General features: G+C 42.4%; 1 protein-coding gene across 1 annotated transcript in view; it reads left to right on the top strand.

Moving 5' to 3' along the window:
- Window positions 1-3,533: 3,533 nt before the first annotated feature.
- Window positions 3,534-21,134, top strand: part of LOC128738694 (protein ECT2) — a 103,335-nt gene continuing 85,734 nt past the window's right edge. The window contains exon 1 of the mRNA XM_053834017.1: window positions 3,534-3,805. Coding sequence (XP_053689992.1) covers window positions 3,556-3,805 — 250 coding nt within the window. The 5' untranslated portion in view covers window positions 3,534-3,555. The remainder of the gene's footprint in view (window positions 3,806-21,134) is intronic.

Raw genomic sequence — 21,134 nt, 5'->3', positions numbered from 1 at the left:
CGAATTCCAGGACTTTCTTCTGCTGGTGTTCGTTGAATTCGATAAGGCGTTCGACCGACTCAACCACGAAAACATCTGGGGCGCACCTAGGCGTGGAGGAGTTCCAAGATAAGCTAGTCCATCTCTTCGAGGCTCAGTACGAGGTGTTCTCGTGTAAGGTGTTGCGCGACGGCGTCTTGTCCGAATCCATAAGGGTTATGGCTGGCGTGAGACAGGGCTGCATTTTATCACCACTTCTGTTTCTCGTCGTTATGGATGAGATATTAGTCGGAGCAATTGACAGCAGACCAAATCGAGGATTGCCTTCGAACCCTCTAACGATGGAGCAGCTAAATAACCTCGACCTAACCGACGACATTGTCTTGCTCGCACAACGCAGAAATGATATGTGGCGAAAACTAAGTTATCTGTGAACTAAATCTCTGGTAGTGAACACTAACAATTCCACCAACTTCACAGTAGCGGGACAAGTTGAGCAAGTAGACGTATTTCAATATCTTGGTAGCCAGACAACGCCCGATGGTGGTACCAAGACTGATATAGTGCCAGCAATCATGTATCGTGTTTCGGCGGTGTTAATGGTAAATCCCAATCTCGCTGCTTCCTGTTTAAAAGGCCTAGAGGCCTCTCTTACTGCTCCCCGAAGTCATCCGCGAAACTAAGTAGCATGTGAGATTTCGCCCTGTTCCTTTCCATTCAACGTCACTAAAGCGGAGGCTGGCGCTTCTGAGGGCGGGTCACCGACAAGTATTGGCGACTTGCGGCCCTCTCGCTCTGAATCATCATGCGACCATAATTTTGAGTTCATATGCTCCTATCTGACAGATAAAATTCTACAGTATCCACCCGCTAATCCGACCCCCAATAATCCGACGACTCAATAGTCCGGATCTCGCTAATCCGGAAAATTCCGAATTAAAAAGTATTGAACTTGACTTCTTTCAATCGAACACTACCTTTGTTTGGCGTCAGAATGGCACTCTTTCTAACTAAATGGAAATGGTACATGGTGCTGCTTCTAACTACGTTCACCCCAGTAAACCATTTGGTTTGTATATCTCGATTGCAACTGAGATATACGAAATCATATCTGAACGAAAAAGTTATATTTCACTCCATATAAGAACATATATGTACCAAAGTGGAGGCGATATACGTGCGAAAGCTTTGACAATTATTTGTAATTCTTTTTTGCGTAGTGTTTATAACACGCAACTAAATACTCCTGAATATATGATTGCTGCTTTATAATTCACAGTCATGAATTGTATATGAAGGCATGCACGACTGCAAAACAACTTATTGTTCACTTCGATTTGACATACTCTAATTATTATACAATTCCAATGTGAAATTGACATGAAAACGATTTATTATGAACTTTCTATTACGATTTTGTGTTATCTGGGACGTTTGCTATGGCCATAATATTTCCATTGCAATTCTCAATAGACTGATGTGCTTGCTAGAGATGGTCGGGTAGCGGAAAATTTGCCCGAAACCCGCACCCGTACCCGTACCCGCCGGGTTCGGGTATTGAAAAAAAAAAATAATTTGCGGGTTCGGGTCGAGTGCGGGTTCTTAATTTTGTTTTTGAAGCCGGGTATGGGTTGGGTCGGGTATCTCTATTGACCACATTTAACACTAAAGATGGTCGGTTACCCGGGCCCGTCCCGTACCCGACGGGTTGCGGTCGGGTTCGGGTATCAAAGATAATAAATTTGCGGGTTCGGGTCGGGTACGGGTTTTTAATTTTTTTCTTGATCGGGTGTGGGTCGGGTCCGGGTATTCAAATTTTCATACCCGACCATCTCTAGTGCTTGCACTTATTTCGATACTAACTAAGAATTTCAAAGTATTTTGTTGACGAAATTGAGCATTACTGAGTATAAAACATAGTTATTGCAGTATAATCAATATATATATAGAATGCCAGTGTCGCTGGTGTTTCATGGATATTTTGGTGGCAAACATGTTGCTGGTTCGTGTCTTGGATACGGGAACTACATTGTCAAATTGCCCAATAGAAAATTTTCCTGCCGACGAAATACCTTAAAACGAGCAAAGCGGGTGATTTATCGTACGTGATTTACAAAAAAGCAGAAAGATTTTTTATTGGGTTGCCTTTTTAGTTTGACAATCAGATTCCCGTTTTGAATCGATCACTCACACATATGCGCCTACAATGTAAATACATAATTTTCAAATGTGTGATGTTTACCACGAGCACTGCAGCGACACTGGCATTCTATATATATATTGATTCTACTGTTATTGCGTACTTACGACAAATATTTTCAAAAAATTTCCGGAGTTTACGTATGGATATGGTATGGTAAACAAAACCACATTTCAAACTCACGCTGACGTCAGTTTGACTGTCGGATTATCGAGTCAAAATTCGCTAATCCGGCTATAAATTTGTCGGATTAGCGGAGTGGTACTGTAGAGACAACCCGGTTTGAACCACCCCATCGGCAGACAACCATGATTTCGCCGCCAACATCTCGTGTGTGCGAAAATGAGATAGCATGTCAGCACTGCGTTTCACTCAACTGCCAGCAGTCTGATTTGGGCCCGCTGTCAAATTTTGAGCCCCGGACATGCTGTCGCTGACGTTTACTGCAGTTCGATATAGAGATGTCGATAGGTTGGTTTGAACAAACAAATTTGCTATTTGACTGTAGGTTTGGCGGTGCAGTGTAATCTATACTTTCGCACGCCCCTTGTAATTCCGTCAAACGTCAGGTAAAATGCGCACCCTTGTACAATTTTCATTTCTGCCTGCGCCTTGCATGCTTTCGTGCTTGCTTCGCGCTTGCACCACACACAGCCGAACGATTTGCGCACACAGCCACAAGCGCAGACGTTTTTCGACGGATTTTCAAATTTGTTTACAGCTCTCTCTTTCCAGCAAACGCAAGTTGCGCGCTCCGTCCGGGTTGCTTCTTTTTCTGTCTGTCTGTTTCATTGAATCATTCATTTCATTCGATTTGTAACGTTCGGTCCGGTGTCGGAGAATCGCGCAGCGCAGGAAAAAGTTAATCGTGATGGTTTAGTTGGTAAAAATGCAGTGTTTGGTGGTTTTTGGTGTTTAGATTTGCTGATTAGGATTACGATTCTCACGACGTAAGGTTTAAAGGATAATTTACGAGTGCAATCACTTCGATTCCGATGGGATCCTGACGCAAAACGGATTGCAAAAGTTCGTTACCTGCTGCTGTACACTGCAGCCTGTTTTGTGCGGATCTTTCCGAATGGTTACCGCCTGAATAATAATTGTGTGTGTCCGGTAGAAGCATAAAGAAGGACCGGGAAAATGGAGAATAAAACGAAAAGTGCAGTGTGCTAACCCCGATTTGCAGCACCAGGATTATTTCGTTTATTTTTTTCCCTGCCAGTTTTCCTTTGGTGGTATTGGTTAACATGGAAGTTTGTCGTAATTAATGCATAGCAAATAATGTCATTCAGTTTCTGGTTCTTAATGTCTTAACAAAATTATCTTTACGATTGATAGTTGGTGTAATTGATACGATAATTTGATGCGGTGATACTATGAAAGAATTAGCAGTGCATTGTAATGATAGAAAGAAAGCAAGCGAATGCAGCTTAGCAAAAAATGAAAAGTTGAAGTCGCTCGATTGTGTCGAAGGATTAAGTGTGGATGCTGTGCAGAAATCAAATGTTTTAGCACAAATGAAAAAACCGGTATCATCACTGGACAAAATACCATTAGTTCCGATCGAGAATAGATACCGTGCCGAGAGGATGGATCATTGCATTGCTGAGAAAGCGAAATGTGAAGGTAAGCTTAAGCTTCTATCAGGTTTGTAGTTTTCATTGATCAGAAATTCAATTCATTATCAATATGAGTAGGTAGGTACATTGCTCGGGGGGATGTTTGAAAACTCAAAAAGCCAAAACTCTGGGCGGAGGGCGTGAAGAAGGCGGAATCGAAATAAATGAGAGTGTAAACAGAAAGAGCAGATAATACTTAGTCGGTTCCTTCCTATTCTACATACCTACATTATTGTCTCGTGGTTATAAGCTACCGATGCTTACCTGCCCCAACATTATCCTTAGGCCTTAGCGGATAGAAAGATCAGAACAGCCTCATACTATCGTTTGGAAGTTTTCATCAGCTTGTCAGCAGTAGTTCACTTCGGTTTCAGATGGTAACATACAGACTGAGGACGGCTATCCGATTTAATGGGCCATAACTTTTATGATCCGTTTTTACTTTTTTGATATTCTTCCAATTTTTCAGAAACTTGTTGAAAGCAGAAAATTGTACTATGTATTTGTAAACCTTAAATCCGACAACCTGAAGATCAGATTATATTTAGCACAATTGCTTTTCGGTACTAGTTGATAATTAAGCGGGGTCTATTTAAAAAAATTCACTTCAGGATGCTATTTTTGTTTATTTGATAGTTTTACTGGTTATTCAATTTTATTCGAGTCTCAAAATAACTATCATTAACTTCGCGGTAGTGGTATCAAAATTAGTAGTAGTGGCTTGGTTTATATCTGCGATAATAGAAATTACATTCAAAAATTTCTAACGTAACAAACTTATGATTATGTGGGTCAAAATATCGAATGCAACAACGTACCGAAAGAATACTGCCGCTACCCGCATAACAGTCCTATTTATATAGGAAACTTCATAGAAAATGGGACTGTTATGCGAGTAGCGGTAGAGTAAGTCAAGTGTGCAACTTATTGAATGTTTAGAATAGTGTACAAATGAGTAATTTAATATTAGGACTGTCCTTATCTATGTGCACCGATTTTACTAATTTTAGTGTACCAGCCAAGCAAAACTTGAACTTTGAAAAGCTACAAAATTGTTGAATTAAGTATTGTTCTATCTTTTGTAATTACGGCGATCTCTCTTCCACGGACCGTAACTATTGATGTTTCGTTCTAGAAGCATACGCTATCGCACAAAGCTGATGGTGTATAAAACGCTAATCAGACCGGCAGTCCTCTACGAACTTGAATAATTCTTGATACAGCAAAACTACCCCGGCTCTGTGCTGCTAGAAGTAGGAAAGAAGTAAACACTAACCGTAATCTGCCGAGGACTATGCGCGAATAGTTTATGTGGCACTACCTTCTCTGAGGAGTAGTACTTTAACTCTCGAAGATGGATGGGGCAGAATACCCTCAGCCATCAGGACAGGGTGGAGAGTCCACACACGAGTACACAAAGCAGAATGGAAATTAACTTAGAAAAGTTCCGTGGATAATCGGGTTGCTGAAGACCGACAAAGCTGCCGGTTGCGCTCTATAAACAGCGCTGACAACTTCCTGCCCATCTATCAAAGAGACTTTTTGGCTATGGCTGCTGCATTTGTCACGATCCCATAGATAGATAAAATTGCAGGAATATAGAGAATGGAACGTGCCCAAACATCCCGTCTTTATCGACTTCAAGGCAACAGTCGTTCGAGACCAGCTATGGCATATAATGCACAAATACGAACTTCTGGATGAACTGAACCCTCGGCAATGTACAAAAACCCTCGAATTAGACCGGAAATTCTTCAAGGACTAGACACTCTTTTCTCTCACCTCTTCCTCAGAGTACCGGGAATCGGGGTCGGGACCAGATGCATTGCAGGTACAATCCCGTGAGTCAATCCGGTTCTTTTCGATGGAATCGATGGTATTGTTCTGGTCCAATGCAAAAAGCATGATATATGTAACGCAAATTTGCCGGAATCTCACTAAGCATTGTTCAGTCGCGGCCAAGATACTAAAGATTCACTCAATCTTTTACTTTTATTTTCTATTTCTATTTTTTTGCAAAGTGAAGATTGACAATCTAGTTAGGGATTCTAATCTGACAGGCAGGGGACGCCCGATGGATTTTGAAATTCCTGCACCCGGCCAGGGAAGATACTGGATCCTGATGAATAGCATTTGTCATTTGATTCCTATTTTGAATGTAGGAATGTAGAATGTAGGCCCTTTACCCATTCTTAAGTTTATATTACAACATAGATTACAAATAAAATAAACTTCTACACGCACAAAAACTATACTATACTGGTCGCAGTGATGAATCCACACATGGAAAAAAATAGTTGATTTATTGTGATATCGCCCGGGTGCTGTATGACCTGCATTGCATTTCTTTTTGCTATAACCGCTATTGATTGAGCGATATGCCTATTTTTTATGCGTGCTTGTGTGTATTGGGGTTTACGCTTCCTTCAAAGCTTGATCTACTTTACCCACTTATTCCTCGCTGCTAGTACTATCCCATATTGTAGCCGTCCCTGGCGAGGACTCATTCGCGTCTCTGTCCAGTACACTTAACTATAGGAGGGACATTTGCACTGTCAAGAGGCTTCAGAGGGCAAATATAGAATTAAGCATGAAGAAAGGGTAAATGAGGGGCCAGAGAATGATCCAATGCCAAAGTCATTTGACAAGGAATGGCTTGATTCTACTAAGATTCGAACCCACGACCACTCGCTTGTCAAAGCAGACACGATAATCTTGCAGCTTCGGAGCCCCCCCCACTACGGGTGCGACACTATAGTTTAAAGCTTCTGTCGACTACCGCGAATGCCCAGGTCTTGTTGCGATTTTGCAACATTATGCACGCCAGGGGGATGGGAATTGAAATGTATCCCATGAGTCGAGGCCTGATAACTTGATAACCACTAATGGTCCGAGATTTGTCTCTCAATTGGTTCATCTCTGGTTGTAGGAAATTTAATGGTGGGTACGCGGTTGAGGACAACCGGTGTTAGGCGGTGCTGACGAGATGTCGACTTCTTCACTATACTACATTTTACAACTCAAGTAGTACAAAATGTCCAAGGCAAAGCACATTTACATTTCAGCCTTTGGCAGAGAGATCTCAGAATCAGTTTGTTTAGTCCGCCTAGGAACGGAACGCCACTGCCACCGCGGGCATAGGCGGGTAGGCTATGCTTTGGGCTATACCTGTGTTTTAGTAGGCGACTTTGCCTGTCTGGTCAGGTAGAACTGGTGTTTGAGGTCTCCCTGATACTCTGCTGAAGACAACACGAAAGGGCCTGGCATAGATTTTTATACGTTAATAAGCGACCAGCTATACAACCCGAAAAAAAGACTCGTTGATGACGTTGTCCTTGTGCCTATTGGAAAAAAGCGAGCGATCGATAGATCCCCCTTAAGTCGAATTGCAATTTCATGCAATCATCAATAGATTTGATGGGAAAAAGGATTTTCACATCATCTGCGTAAATCAGTGTAGCTGCATGGTAGATAACATTTGGCTGGCATTTTGTTCATCAGAAGCACGAACAGCAATGGTTCTAAGTGAGTACCTTGTGGTCTTCCTGAGTGCACAGTAAACGAACGAGATTTGAAGTCATGCATTTTTACAAATTGTACACCCTTCTTGAGATAAGATTTTAACCAGTTGTACAGCGAATCACGAATGCCGAAATCTTCAACAGCCTCCAAGATACTATTAAGATTAATGTCAACGGCATTAACTCCACGATAATTCATCTAAACTAAACGATAATTCGCATCCAGGTCATCTCATAGTGTTAAGTGGTTGAAACCATGATTTCCACTTTCTTGAGCGTCTATATTTTATTCGGTGTATGGCGAGCCCAGTCTTCAAAAGGTGGCGAAAGCTGGTCGAAAACGATGGCAGGGCATGTTTCAGGAATGCCGGACAACCCTACAAGGATGGTGTTTGCTTCCAATCCGGTAGGAACAAGACCACCAGGTGCACAATGGGCAAGATGGTTAGACCAAGTGGAGCGTGATCTGGCGCAGAGTACACGGTGTCCAAATAATTGGAGACCGGTAGCTGAAACGAAGTGAATTGACAAAATCTTTTTTTATCAGGCTATGTCTTAGGACGGTTCGTTTGGTGGTCCTATTGATCGATTTCGAGAAATGATCGGTTCACTGAAGTTTTTCCGGATGTAACTGATGAACCACCTTTGGACTTGTTTGACACTAATAGAGTTGCTTGATGCAAAAATGCTGATGCACATCAATAGTGAAAATTCTTTTAAATTGACTTCTTTGCTTAACGTGGTGTTTGTGTCTTCTTTATCCGTGACCGTGTAAAAATTCTGTTTGTTTATATACTCTTTCGATTAAAAAAGCACCTCGCCGTTCCAAATTTCAAATTGAACATCAAATTCGCAAACATAATAATGTAATGTAAATATAAATATAAATAATATAAAGAAAATTTTAAATGTATCATAAACTAATTCGATTCAAAAAAGTATTAATTTGTTTCAAATGCAATCAAGAATACCTATGCGATAAAAAATGTCACTTTTCAGCAAAACTGAGAAACACTTTATATGAAGAACAAATATCGGTCAAACTGTTTCTGTTTCTGTTTGCAGCACGAGGTGGGGCAGTTAGAGCCAAGTCTGTCCAGGGCTGAGATAAGGTGGTTGTGATAATGATAAAAGAATCCTTGCGGATTACACTAGCGCCATAATGCGTTGGTGATTATGGATTAATGAGGAGGAAGAAGAGTGACAGAACTTGGCTCGTTATAATTGTGTACTTGGTCAATATAGAATAAGATGGCTTGTACTTATCTTGTTTTCTCCTTCCTTTGTTTGTTTTCTCATCTTGTTCGACCCTTTCTTACTTTGTGCCTATTCACGGCACCACGGCGTCCTCATCCATCGTTATCACCAGTGTAGTCATCTGTGGCTGATCTCTTGCCGCCCCTCACGACAACATTATTGTTGCCGTGAGAAGAAGCGATAGAGATCAGGCAGAGAAAGAAAAGAAAAGAGGAAATTTTAATCAACATGTTGATTGCAATTTTCGGGTTAGTAATATCACGAGAATTCTATGTCTGTCCATCACCTATACTACTACCGACTAACTACTCGCTAGGATGGACGCTACTCATCTCTCCAACTACCCATGTCATCACGGTAGACCCAGCGCTGTTCAACCACCTATGCTCATTAAAAGCCACAGCCGCTTCTTTATCTACCATCTTTGCAGTATTGTAGCTGTTGGCGTAAATTTTCGAATATTTTGTGCGGAATATTATTCAAGAGCAATATTATCGCTCAGAACTATCGAAAAACTACTTGAACTTCCGAAAAATAGAGCAGATGCGATATAATGGGGACTGGTACTCGCTCGTATTATTCCCGGTGGCATTAATTGCCTATTTGTAGCGGTAGTCAACCGATTTGTCGGTATGCTCTTCAGACCGTGGTCAATTGGAATGATTCTGTAACTAAGAAAGGATGAGGTGGATCAAGTAGAACTTCACTTGGAGATATGTATATATGCCGTGTTAAGTCTTAAGTGCAAGCTGTCACTGAAGCAAGATTTAATAAGATGTTAACGACGTTGATAATTCTGTGAGGATGGTATTGAATCGAAAAAATCCTCATACCATGGCCATATATTATGTACTATGACCATATTTTAGGAAGTGGGAATGATGGTATATTGAGGACAGTCCTTCGCTATCGCTTGAATCATCCAGAGAATCGAATATCTGTTTTTACTTGAAGAACTGTACTCTAAAAAGATTTAGTTAGAAATGGAATTCCAGTTGAAGTCTGCCAGGATTGGGCAATGGACAGAACAAATGCATATCGAGGCTATAAAGCTTTTCGAGAGATCCACTGTACTGAGTCCGACCGCGACGACAGCATCAAGAATGGAGAGGAGCAGGCCGCCGGTGAGTTGCCACCGTCCGACTTGATGGACTCTCCGACAGTAGCTCATCAGCATTAGGAGGGTCTTTGGGAGACAAACAGCGTCATTCGTGATAATTTTATATTGTTAGTTGAATACCGTTAACGCGGTTAGTCACAAGACATGCAAATCACTCTAATAAAGGAAGGAATAAGAAAATAACAATAATAATTATAATTAATTACATCCAAAACAAAAATAATACAATATAGGTGACAGTAACAACAACGATAGCAATATTAGTAATAACATAGGAAACTGACACAGGAAACACAGCTTTTTCAGTGCTGTGCTGTCCATAATCGCATAACAGCCACAAATTCTATGGCAATCTCATAGAAAATGTCTCGATTACGCAAATAAAGACATCACATCATTTTTGAACACTCGTTCGTTCTAACTAGCGATAAATTTTAATTTTCATGAGTAAGTCAAAATCTCATGAATGGTGGGTAGGATTTGGTTTCAGTTTTCTAAAGGAATTTCTGTGCATACCAGCATTTCATCTAGGGAACTGAGTAAGCCCTCCCGGTGCTTCGGCCTAAACGGACTTGATTTAAAATCAGATCCGTTCAATTTCGCTCCATTCCGCATTTCGAGACACATGCTACACGTAAAGGTAAATTATGCAATACTACATACTACACATATATCCAACTTAAACTATATTACATTCTACATGCGGAACTGAGATTTTTAGGTCGGTCAGCCGAAGTACGCGTCAAACCACCTACCAATGGGAGGGAAGAACAAATGTCGGTCAAACTTCCATTCAAGTCAAAAGTTTGATTTAAAATTTGATTTAGTTTTATAATCTATACCCCTTTCTTCTGTGATTAAAACACAGATGGTAATACTACTTTTTCTCCAGTAAAATCTGGCATCACTGTCGAGGTGTGATGCTGGCCTAATAAGTCAGTCGTCGTACTTTCGAACCTCAGCTGGGAGAGGCTGTTAGAGTTAATAAGATCGTAGCAACTGGCCCTGCAGTTGTCCTGTATTCTATCGGCTGGCTGCGAAGTCTGTCGAATAAAAACAGTAGGTCAAGTTTCGATAATGGAATGTAGCACCTAAGCTTTGCTTTTTCTTTTTCAGACTCTTTTGTGTGAAATCACGTTTCTTGTTATGGGTTGGGTTTAGAGAACAGAAGTCGCTTAAAAAACCATCAGGGGAGTAATAAGCATCTTGGAACTCAGAAGTTTGGTTTTTCACCAGAACCATTTGGAATCAAGTGCGGGGAATCCGAATTAAGTGGATCATATGGCCGCAACGACAACCAAGCTAAATTTCATTCGGAAACAGGTAAACGGGGGTTAAATTTCAAGGGGAGGGAGAGTTATTAGGATTTCACCTCCATAATAATCCAACATATTTGGTCCATGGCTGTCTGTCTCCAGTTTCTTGAGTATCCCACACTTCCTAGGTCCTGTCCTATTGGTTCAACCACGTAGCACACTGCGCACCTACTGCATTCGAGGTTGAACACCATTTTTGTCGGGTTGTTGTCCGGCATTCTCACAACATGTCCCAATCACTATACCTTTATAGCTGTAACGACTTTCTGGATACTGGGTTCACCGAAAGGTGGCGTTTGCTTGTGATTCATCCTTCTCATCCATACGATCCATCCATCTCGCTTACATATCGCGCCAATATATGGTCCAAAGCAAACGGTCCTATCGAGCATTGTCTACTTGTCATGCCCGTAGGTAACTATCGTTAACGTATGGCTTTGAAGCTTAGCCGACAGTATCAACGACCCGAGGTATACAAATTCATCTACAACCTCGAACTGGTCCCCATCGCCTACAACGCTCTTACCTATGCGAGCTTAATCCCCCGTATTCCCTATCAATCCAAGCTTCTCTACTTCACGTTTTAGCTTGATAAAATGCTCAACAACCGGCTGGAATATCTTTCCGATAATGTCTATTCATATATAATGGCATAAGAAAGGGTCCCATGTGACTGCCTTGAGGAACAACAAATATGATGGAGAACTCTACCCATCATGAACAGGTTAAATTTCACGGATGATGAACGTTGTAAAAACTAGATTAGCTGTCCTCGAGTGCTTGGGCGTAAATGAACGTTGATAAAATGACATAGTTTGCTAGCAAACTTGAATCAACCTTTCAAAAACAATTAGTTTCACACTCCAATTGGTCTGTGTTCAACCCAGCTTCGACAGCCGTAAAGGTTTGTGAGGCGAAATATTCTTCGGAACATGCGTTTCATTGCATGAAAAAGTAAACCATGGTTGATCGTTGATTGATTCGCAAAACGACGATTAAATACTGTCAAAAAATACATAAATAGAATGATTTATCACTTAAATGGTCAAATATTCAAGTTTGTCTGGTATTTTTTTTCTTTTTGGAAACATTTAACAACCTTGACTTTCAGTTGATTCCTCGTGCAATTTTCCGGTCCCCGGTTAATTACGGAGGACAACTATTTGCAATCAGTTCCAGGGGAAGGTGAGCAGTTCCTTCGTCATTCGGTATGAAGTCATTCCCACATAAAAATAGTGACTGCAAATGGTTATATCCGGATACGAGAAACAAAAATTTCTCAACTTTTTTTTTTCGCAATTTATTTATGTATGCGTAACAGGATAGAACAGGTCAATCCCTCTGTGTCCATCAACCACAGATAGAGGTGCTGCCACCGCTGGTGGTAAGCTGGAAGTCTATGCTACTAGATCAAAGTTCCCACGGGGTCACCCGGTTTGTCGGCCTTGTCGGGTAATTTATTCTCCCTCACGTTTTCCACTTGACGGAATCCGCCGAAGAATACGAAGTAGTAGGTAGTAGGGACAGATACAACACAAAGACCAAACTTCGATACCTGTGAACGATCGTTACACTTTCGCAGTTTCGCGCTGTTCCCTGTCTGCATCTGTTCGTTGTTGCATGGCATCGCATAACGTCGTGTCGAAGAGATGATGCAGAACCAAGCTGTTGCACGTGTTGCTGCACCGTTTCTTCTCCGGGTCACCGCTCGCTGGCTGGTGTCGTAAAATGGAAAAGAGTAAACTTTTTTTCTCTTGCTTTGCCAAAATTTTGCTTTGGGAGAAAAACATCCGAATCACCCGATAACCCGGTAACACTGGCGGTAAGAAAGATGGTTTATGTTTGAGCTTACTCTTGAGCCACGGGTGTTGCCATGCTATGTCAACTGGTCAACTGGTTTTCAGTTTGTAACTAAAATCAGCTCGATAATATTCAAATGAAGTGAAACTGCTTTGCATTGCACAAACTAATGGACAGGTCAAAAATACTTTTCAATACCCTGTGGTCGGAAGCTCTCTTCTATGTTTGCCTTTCATTTGGCAGATGATGCAGTTATATTCTAGAACAGTGCTGTGTTTTTTCTACTATCGTTTCAATGAATGTAAATGAAGGAAATCCCCTTGGGGTCACTTTAGGGAAAATTATTCTCCTTACCAATGGGATGGAAGGAAGGAAAAAAACAGAGAAAATTTGAGGCTGCGGTGTTAGAAAAGACAGTTCCCAACCTGGGGCAATTTTATCTCTGCCAAACGTTTTGTCACTGGCTAATTTTGAACGGGATTCTTTTTTTTTTGCTTCCGAGCTACGTTCTCTTCGTTCTTCGTTTCATGTTGAAGGAAGAAAGTTCGCTGAAACTGCTGTCGCCAATTTCATGTTTTCGTTAGTGTGGATGGGGAGAACTCACTATCACACAACCCGACGAAGAAACGGCCACGACGTGTGGGAGAGCTCCGGAAACTTTCGCATAAGAGCAAGTTTCTCCGTTGACGAAAAGAAAAAATCTTTGCTAAATTATCGGTGCGGATTCCGTGCGAAACGTATGAAGCTGCTGCACTCATTAAATCCGAAGTTAGTGTGGAAAATAGCTTTCGGGAGGACTGCCTCTGCCACCGAAAGGGATGGCGGAAAAAGGTCAAACTTGGGGGGGTTTCCTAAAGGGAAAGCTAACTTTTCCTAAACTTAGAGCTAAGGGAGTTTCTTTCGCGAAATCATCTTAAATGGTGGTGTAATTGATTAATTGGGTTATCGTTTGCAATTATAAAGTTTATTTTCCTACGAGTAGTAAATTGGGACAGTCTAGCGTGTGAACTTTAACATTATTGAGTTGTTTGTTCTATTATTAATGGTAACTTTTGTGTTCTGGTTACAATCTACAATTTAGAAATTTTAGATTGCATTCAACATTCCAGCGCAACCAAAACTTCCGACCATTGATTGCATTACGTGTATGTTTTCAAACGGCCAAGTTTAAGGACGGATGTGTCAGTCCGCCGTTTCACGTCGGGCACGTCTCTATGTAGTTCGAAAGTTGTTCTATTTAGTCGACCGTTTTACATGCACGCGGTGTTGTGCAGGTAGGACTAAGTGATTATGTCGGCGGCGTTCCGGTGGCGCGTTTGGCGCAGTCCTATTTTTGGCAAGCAACGTACATCGCTGCTACGGCAACCAAACGAACCGCTGCTGCTGATATCCCGAAACGAGTTTACATAGGTCGAGATGCTACTCATCAAATCAGTTGCCTGTCAAGGAGTGACATGCTCTTTTGTTTGGGCTGCCCGGCAGGGAAAGTGACTAATCTAAACGAGGCAGTCGAACTGCAACGGAAGTTTGAATAACAAATGAAATTTGCAAGTTTACTGAAACCGCAGTCCGATCTAACATTTCTCAATTAGTGATTTTCCTGATAGATTTTATGAATGGTGCATTTGGAATTGAACACAATAGTTATAATTGGTAATAAAGAGACCGAACAAAATTTCGGATTTCATGCGAACTAAAACTTTTGCGCATTGGGCAAAACTATCCGCACAATGCCAAATAACGAACATTTACAATCCTCACCACCACAGCACATGCCATGGCATCGTATCATTCGGATGATCCAATGTTTTTCAAATTATTCGAACGACGTTCACGACTGCCAACAGCAGCGCCACGGTGCGTCCGTTTCTACTGTACTGTTGGTTGAGCTGAGAGCTAGAACAGAAAATAACGTTGAATGACGGTGAGTTTCGAAACGAACACGACAACAGACTAAAGGTAAAATACAAACAAACAAACAAATAAACAAACAAACGGCACACACATCGCTGTATGGCGCAAAGTATGGCTGTAAACTGCCAACCCAACGAACGATGAGCATAGAAGCAGGTCGAAATTTGATACAGGAACAAAAATTGCGATTAGCATAAACGTGCTCAGTCGAGACAGGTTATGCCGCGCCGCTGCTGCTGGGGCTGCTCGCCTGCATGGCATAGCATGGCAAGATGAGTCATCCCTTCCCTTCTGCTAGCTAGCTAGCTAGCTAGTCACACCGGAGCTAGTTCAGAAGGCATTCTTTGGTTGCGTGCACATTTTGGCGGCAACCGCCTTAGCCTCAGCCTTAGCCCCTTCCTTAGGTTGTTCTACTATTTTGCAACTCACTCAACTCGACTCGACTCAGCTCAACGTTGAAAGATGCTTATTGGATTCAACGGAGCTTCATTCTTTCCCATCCGGTCGTAACCAAGTTTTAATGGCAGCACATTTTTGGCATCTCTGTTAAAATTTTCTGCAATGAAATTCGGCTTGTGGTGTGGACAAACATTGCACCATTTTGGACAACGGCAGCTGATGCTTTTAGTAGGCTCTTATAAATGTCGTACAACATGGTTTGGGTTAAGTGGGAACATGTTAGTTCTGCCAGAGAGCCTACAGCTAGCAATAGTTGCTTTAGAATCCTAGGGTGGACTGTGTTCTACGCTGTGAATGTATCTAAATTTTGCCTTTTCACAATCTCGGATTTCGGTCCACTCTAATTCTGCCTTCCGGCATAATCTGCAAATACTTCTGCGTTATCTGCGTGTATAGCTGCGGGGGTCCTTTTTTGTAAAGTTTATTTAGGGCGGCCAATGTTATGTTGAGGTTTGCCGGTCAGTTGATCACAGAGAAAGCTAAGAGGCCATGTATACGTTTTGTATGTGTTATTTTGCGTTTTGTTGTTTGTACCATTTGGGTTTGCTTTCATCTCGGGGCTCTGGGCGGAAGCTGGCTGCCGGTATTCGGGTTTTCAAATCAGAATGGTTTAGTGTGGAGGAGAGGTTGAGAATTGCCGTGATTGCAAAATGTATTGTTCCGACATCGATAGGGGATTTCGTAGATTAGAAGTATTAATTTTGTCTAGTTTGTTATCTAGATTTTTTCAATTCATCGCTGATAGCGTGCATGGTAGTTTAGTTTGGATACAAGGTGACGTACCGGAAAATTCTGGACTTTAGGACTTACTATTACAGATAAATTTTCTATGAAAATGTATGAAACATGCATCATGAAATCTTTCGTATATCCAGACAATGGATATGGAATGAATTTAGAGCTATTTCGGAGAAAATTCAGCAGTTTCATCGGCAAAAATGATGCAGAGTTAGAACCTCCTATAGTTGATGAAATCATCAAAAGAATTCCAACCCATTCATTGGTGATAGAACAGCGTACGACGACAAAAATTTTATAACCGACAATAATTACAACGAGCAAATTCGAGGAATTTTTGCCTGCCGACAATGAATCAGTTGTTTCTGAAAACCACATTTTGATTCAAAGGGCACGGAAAAAATTGGCCGCTGAAGGTCTGCAGATTCGGTGAACTCTATTTCGACAGTAGGGACTTCGCACTAGAGCGCAGCATTCGAGATTGAAGCGGACAGCTAGGTAGAAATTCTTGGCCATACGTAAAGCCAGACTCTTGTAGATCTTTCAAAAATAAATGTAATGTCCTGTTTGATATTAAGCTTAGAGTTTCCAGAAGTATTCCGAAGTCCTTGCCACTGTGTACGGCGCTGTATTGGCGCATCTGATAGCATGCGGATCTCTATCCTGCTAAGCACTAGTACAAACAATTGTGTAGGTGAAAGCTTTTGACATTAAGATTATCTAAAAGCGTTCACATGACCTACGAAGTACAAAAGTTAAATGACGTTTACTTGAAAGTTGCATTTCGCATAATTGGTATTTGTTAGTAGTACCGATTTTTCGAAATATTGAATGAAGCCGTCCTTAATTGGCTATATATCATTTCACGAAAGTCGATAACTGATACGAGATGTGACAACTCGTAGCAGATTATCAGGCCATTTTGGGCCAGCTGCTGATTAGCCGAATTGGAATGCTTCGCCTAAATAAACACGGAAAGGGTACTGAGCAGTGTTGTCAAGAACAACATATCGACAGCGAGATAAGAAAGACCACCCCGAGACCCGAGATGGCTGTTATTTGAGATTCCAGAGCAAAAGCAAACAAAGGTATGAGTTGAACCATAGTAGCAACGGGTCTCCAATTGCCAGTTTATCCAGTTTATGGTCCGATTTTATGGTCCAGTTTATTCAAAGCAACGTATAGGTAGATAAGGCCTGCCTGCGATCGCCGGTCGAAGCAGTTTATCACATAAGATGGGAGAGTTACATGATTGGTTATTGTGTGGTCACAATTTTTATTGCGAGAAAAGCATCAGGAATACTAGACAAATGGTCGCTTTTTAAACGCAGTCATGCTACTTTATACGCATTTCCTGGAACAAAAATGCTATGAATTTTACCAATTTTTAGTACATTATACTATCGTATGTGACATCCCCTTGTCGCAGCCCTCTGGCGCGATTCAAAGGGGCTCGAGAGTGCCCGAAACATGCACATAGCACATCACTCGGTTCAGGGTAGTTTTGATCAATCACGTCAGTTTGTCCGTAAAACCGTTCTCGTGTATTATCTGCCATATTTGTTCGCGCTCGATTGTATCGTGTGCTGTCTTGAAATCCACGAAAATACGATGCGCGGGCATGGTGTACTCCTGACATTTCTGGAGGATGTGTCGGAAAGTGATAATTTGATCCATAGTAGCACGGGTCTTCATAAAGCCCGGCTAATACTGCCCTGCAAAATCTTTTGCTTTTGGGGATAGACGACTCTGTCTATCACTCTCTACATTTCTCTCTCCATCTCTGTTTTTATGCTTCTCTACTTGCCTCTCTCACTCTCCAATACTTACATTATTCCTTCTATTTCTCTCTCTATATCTCCGCACCATGCTATCCACTTATACATACCAACCGTCCCCTTACCCAAAACAATCAACCACCCAGCCTCCGTCTCACTAGCTTAATACATCACTCGAAAATCAATAGTCGTTAACGAAGAATACCGGTCATGTTGGTCAGGAGGAGGAATTCAAACCGGTGATTGGACGGTTCAGTGCACACCCGCAAACGAACGAAAACGGCCTAAGACTTGTCAACTTCGCCGCCTCCAAGAACATGGCCATACGTAGTACCTTCTTCCACCATAACTTCTACCATCGGTACACCTGGGGATCACCCAACCAGACAGAATCACATATCGACCACGTGCTGATAGATTTTCGGCACTTTTCATACATTATCGACGTCAGAACCTATCCGGGCGCTAACATCGATTCGGATCACTACCTAGTGATGGTAAGGTTACGTCTGCTAACTATCTGCTGTGAACAACTTACGATACCGTCGCCCGCCACGGTATAAGCTAGCGCGACTGAAGCAACCGGATGTCACCGAAAGCTACGCGGTATCTCTCGAAACCGCGCTGTCGGAAGAGGGTGAGCTGGATGAAGCCCCTCTTGAGGCCTGTTGGAATGCCGTGAAAACAGCCATTAACAGCGTAGCGGAGAACATCCTAGGCAGTGTGGCACCGAATCGACGGAACGAATGGTTTGACGAGGAATGCCAGCAGATATTAGCTGAGAAGAACGCAGCGCGGGTATAAATGCTGCGTAGAGCCACCCGTCAGAATGTGGAGCGATACAAACAGAAGTGGATACAGCAAACCCGACTCTTCAAGGAGAAGAAGCGCCACCAAAAGGAGAAGGAGTGCGAAGAACTCGAACAGCTGTACCGCTTTCACGGCACTCGGAAGTTCTATTAGAGACTCAACGGATCTCGCAAAGGCCGCGGGCCGAAATGTGCAGAGATAAAGATGTAGGTATCTTGACTGACGACCGTGCGGTGATCGAAAGGTGGATGCAGCACTACGATGAACACCTGAATGGCGTGCAGGCGGAAGATCATGATAGCGGAGGAAGTGACCATTGGTGTAGCAAGCAACGAAGATGTGCCACCCCCATCGATAAGGGAAGTTAAAGAAGCCATCCAGCGACTGAAGAACAACAGAGCAGAGGGAAAGGATGGCATTGGAGCGGAACTTATAAAAATGGGCCCGGACAAGTTGGCCGGCTGTTTGCATCAACTGATGGTCAAGATTTGAGATACGGAACAACTACCGGAGGAGTGGAAAGACGGGGTTATCTGCCCTATCTACAAGAAAGGTGATAAGCTGGATTGTGAGAACTACCGAGCAATCACTATCCTGAATGCGGCCACAAAGTGCTGTCCCAAGTCATCTTTCATCGACTATCGCCAATAGCCAATAGATTTGTGGGAAGTTACCAGGCCGGCTTCATGGAGGGTCGGTCCACAACGAACCAAATCATCACCCTGCGAAAGATCCTCCAGAAGTGCCGCGAATTCCGAGTCCCCACGCACCATCTGTTCATCGATTGTCAAGCAACATACGATAGCGTAATTCGACCAGAGCTATGGAAAATTTTGGACGAAAACGGCTTTCCTGGTAAGCTTACTAGACTTATGACTAGGATGGATGGGATCCAGTGCTGTGTGAGAATCTCGGGTGGATTGTCGGACCCATTCGTATCTCGTAGGGGACTTCGACAAGGAGATGGTCTTTCCTGCCTGCTATTCAACATTACGCATGAAGGTGTTATAAGACGAGCGGCGATCGAAATGCGAGGCTAGATTTTAAATAAATCCAGTCAATTTATTTGCTTTGTTGACGACGCCCAAGTAACAATTTGGGTTTTATTACACTCTTATGATGGCATTTGAGACCAAAATTGGTCTTGAAGACCACCATAAGAGTACAATAAAACTTACATTGTTGCTTGGGCGTGGATGCTGTTGTAGCACTTTGGGAACTACCGACCCCCCCGCCGTAGTCGCACCTTTGCTGCTTGTGTTCAACAGTCGTCCTGGTCTTATGTGCGGTTGCGGGGAACGGAGTTTCCAACATTGCATTCGTGGCAAGTAAAAACTTTCAAACCCGCTCTGCGCTTTAGGTCATTAGACGCTAACGCTCTTGCCTTCTGGTACCTCAACGTTAGAGTTGAACAACGAAGCTGTTGCGACTAGCGATGAATGTGGAGGATAACCATCCAATGCGCTGTTACTACCAGAACATGAGAGGGTTACGAACAAAGGTTCTGTTTAAAAGTTTTTGAGATTATTATCAACGCTTTTCTGCTCATTTAAGAATTACATTTCAACTGCCCCCAGCATGGCTTCTATCCCAAGCGGTCTGTTGCGACAAATTTGACCGAATTTGCATCACTGTGCGTTCGCACAATGGACTACGGTGGACAAGTTGATGCTGTCTACACTGATCTCAAGACAGCATTTGATCGAGTGGATCACGAAATTCTGTTAAGTAAACTAGAGAAACTTGCAGTCAACAGATCCTTAATCGCCTGGTTCAGATCGTATTTGATACAACGATCGCTTCGCGTTAAGATCGGAGCTTCGGTTCCGAAGTGTTTACGAATGTTCCGAGTGTCCCTCAGGGTAGTAATTTTGGACCCCTTTTGTTCTCACTATTTATTAACGAACTTTCTGTCATACTGCCGTCTGGTTGTGGGCTGTTTTGCGCCGAAGACGTCAAAATATATAACAGCATCAACAGTACTAATGATTGTGACTACTTGCAACTAAGTGTAGATCGTATGCAGAGTTGGTGCTCCCGGCATTTTTTGACACTTAGCATCAACAAATCCAATGTGATAACCTTTCACCGCATTGACATTGTGATCTACGACAAAAGGACGAAGCGGGTAACCCTCATCGATATCGCTGTACCTGTACCGCTGGACCAATAATAATAATAATAATACGTCGTCAAACAACTCTGCCATATCCAAATTTTTGCTGAGTCAATTGGCGAAAATGGAAGTTGTGAGCATCAGAGCAGTTCGTAGTAGGGCGTTCCAGAAGTATGGTAAGGAGGGTACCTTCTAGAATAGAGAAAAATCTGAACGCAAACCGGGCCCTGTGGACCCGAAGGTACACAGAGATACACAAAGGGCAACACAAATCATAGCTTTCAGGAAGGAGTTTGTAGTGCGAAGGATGATAAACTGCATAAATTGGGAAATTTCGATAGGTATTTAGGTCAAAAATGTATTGGGTCATTCAACGACAGGTGGGACTCTAACCCACACTTCTGTCCGTACCGTCCGTAAAAAAGTGTGATAGAATAGGAGACAAGTAAAACAGAAAAAACACAAGCGGTGTGGTATACACTGAACTTGCCGCATCGAGGGCCGGCA

Source organism: Sabethes cyaneus, chromosome 2 (assembly GCF_943734655.1).
Source record: "Sabethes cyaneus chromosome 2, idSabCyanKW18_F2, whole genome shotgun sequence".
NCBI classification, from domain to species: Eukaryota; Metazoa; Arthropoda; class Insecta; order Diptera; family Culicidae; genus Sabethes; species Sabethes cyaneus.
Note: the sequence above shows the minus strand (reverse complement) of the source record. Positions and strands in the feature narration are given on the sequence as shown.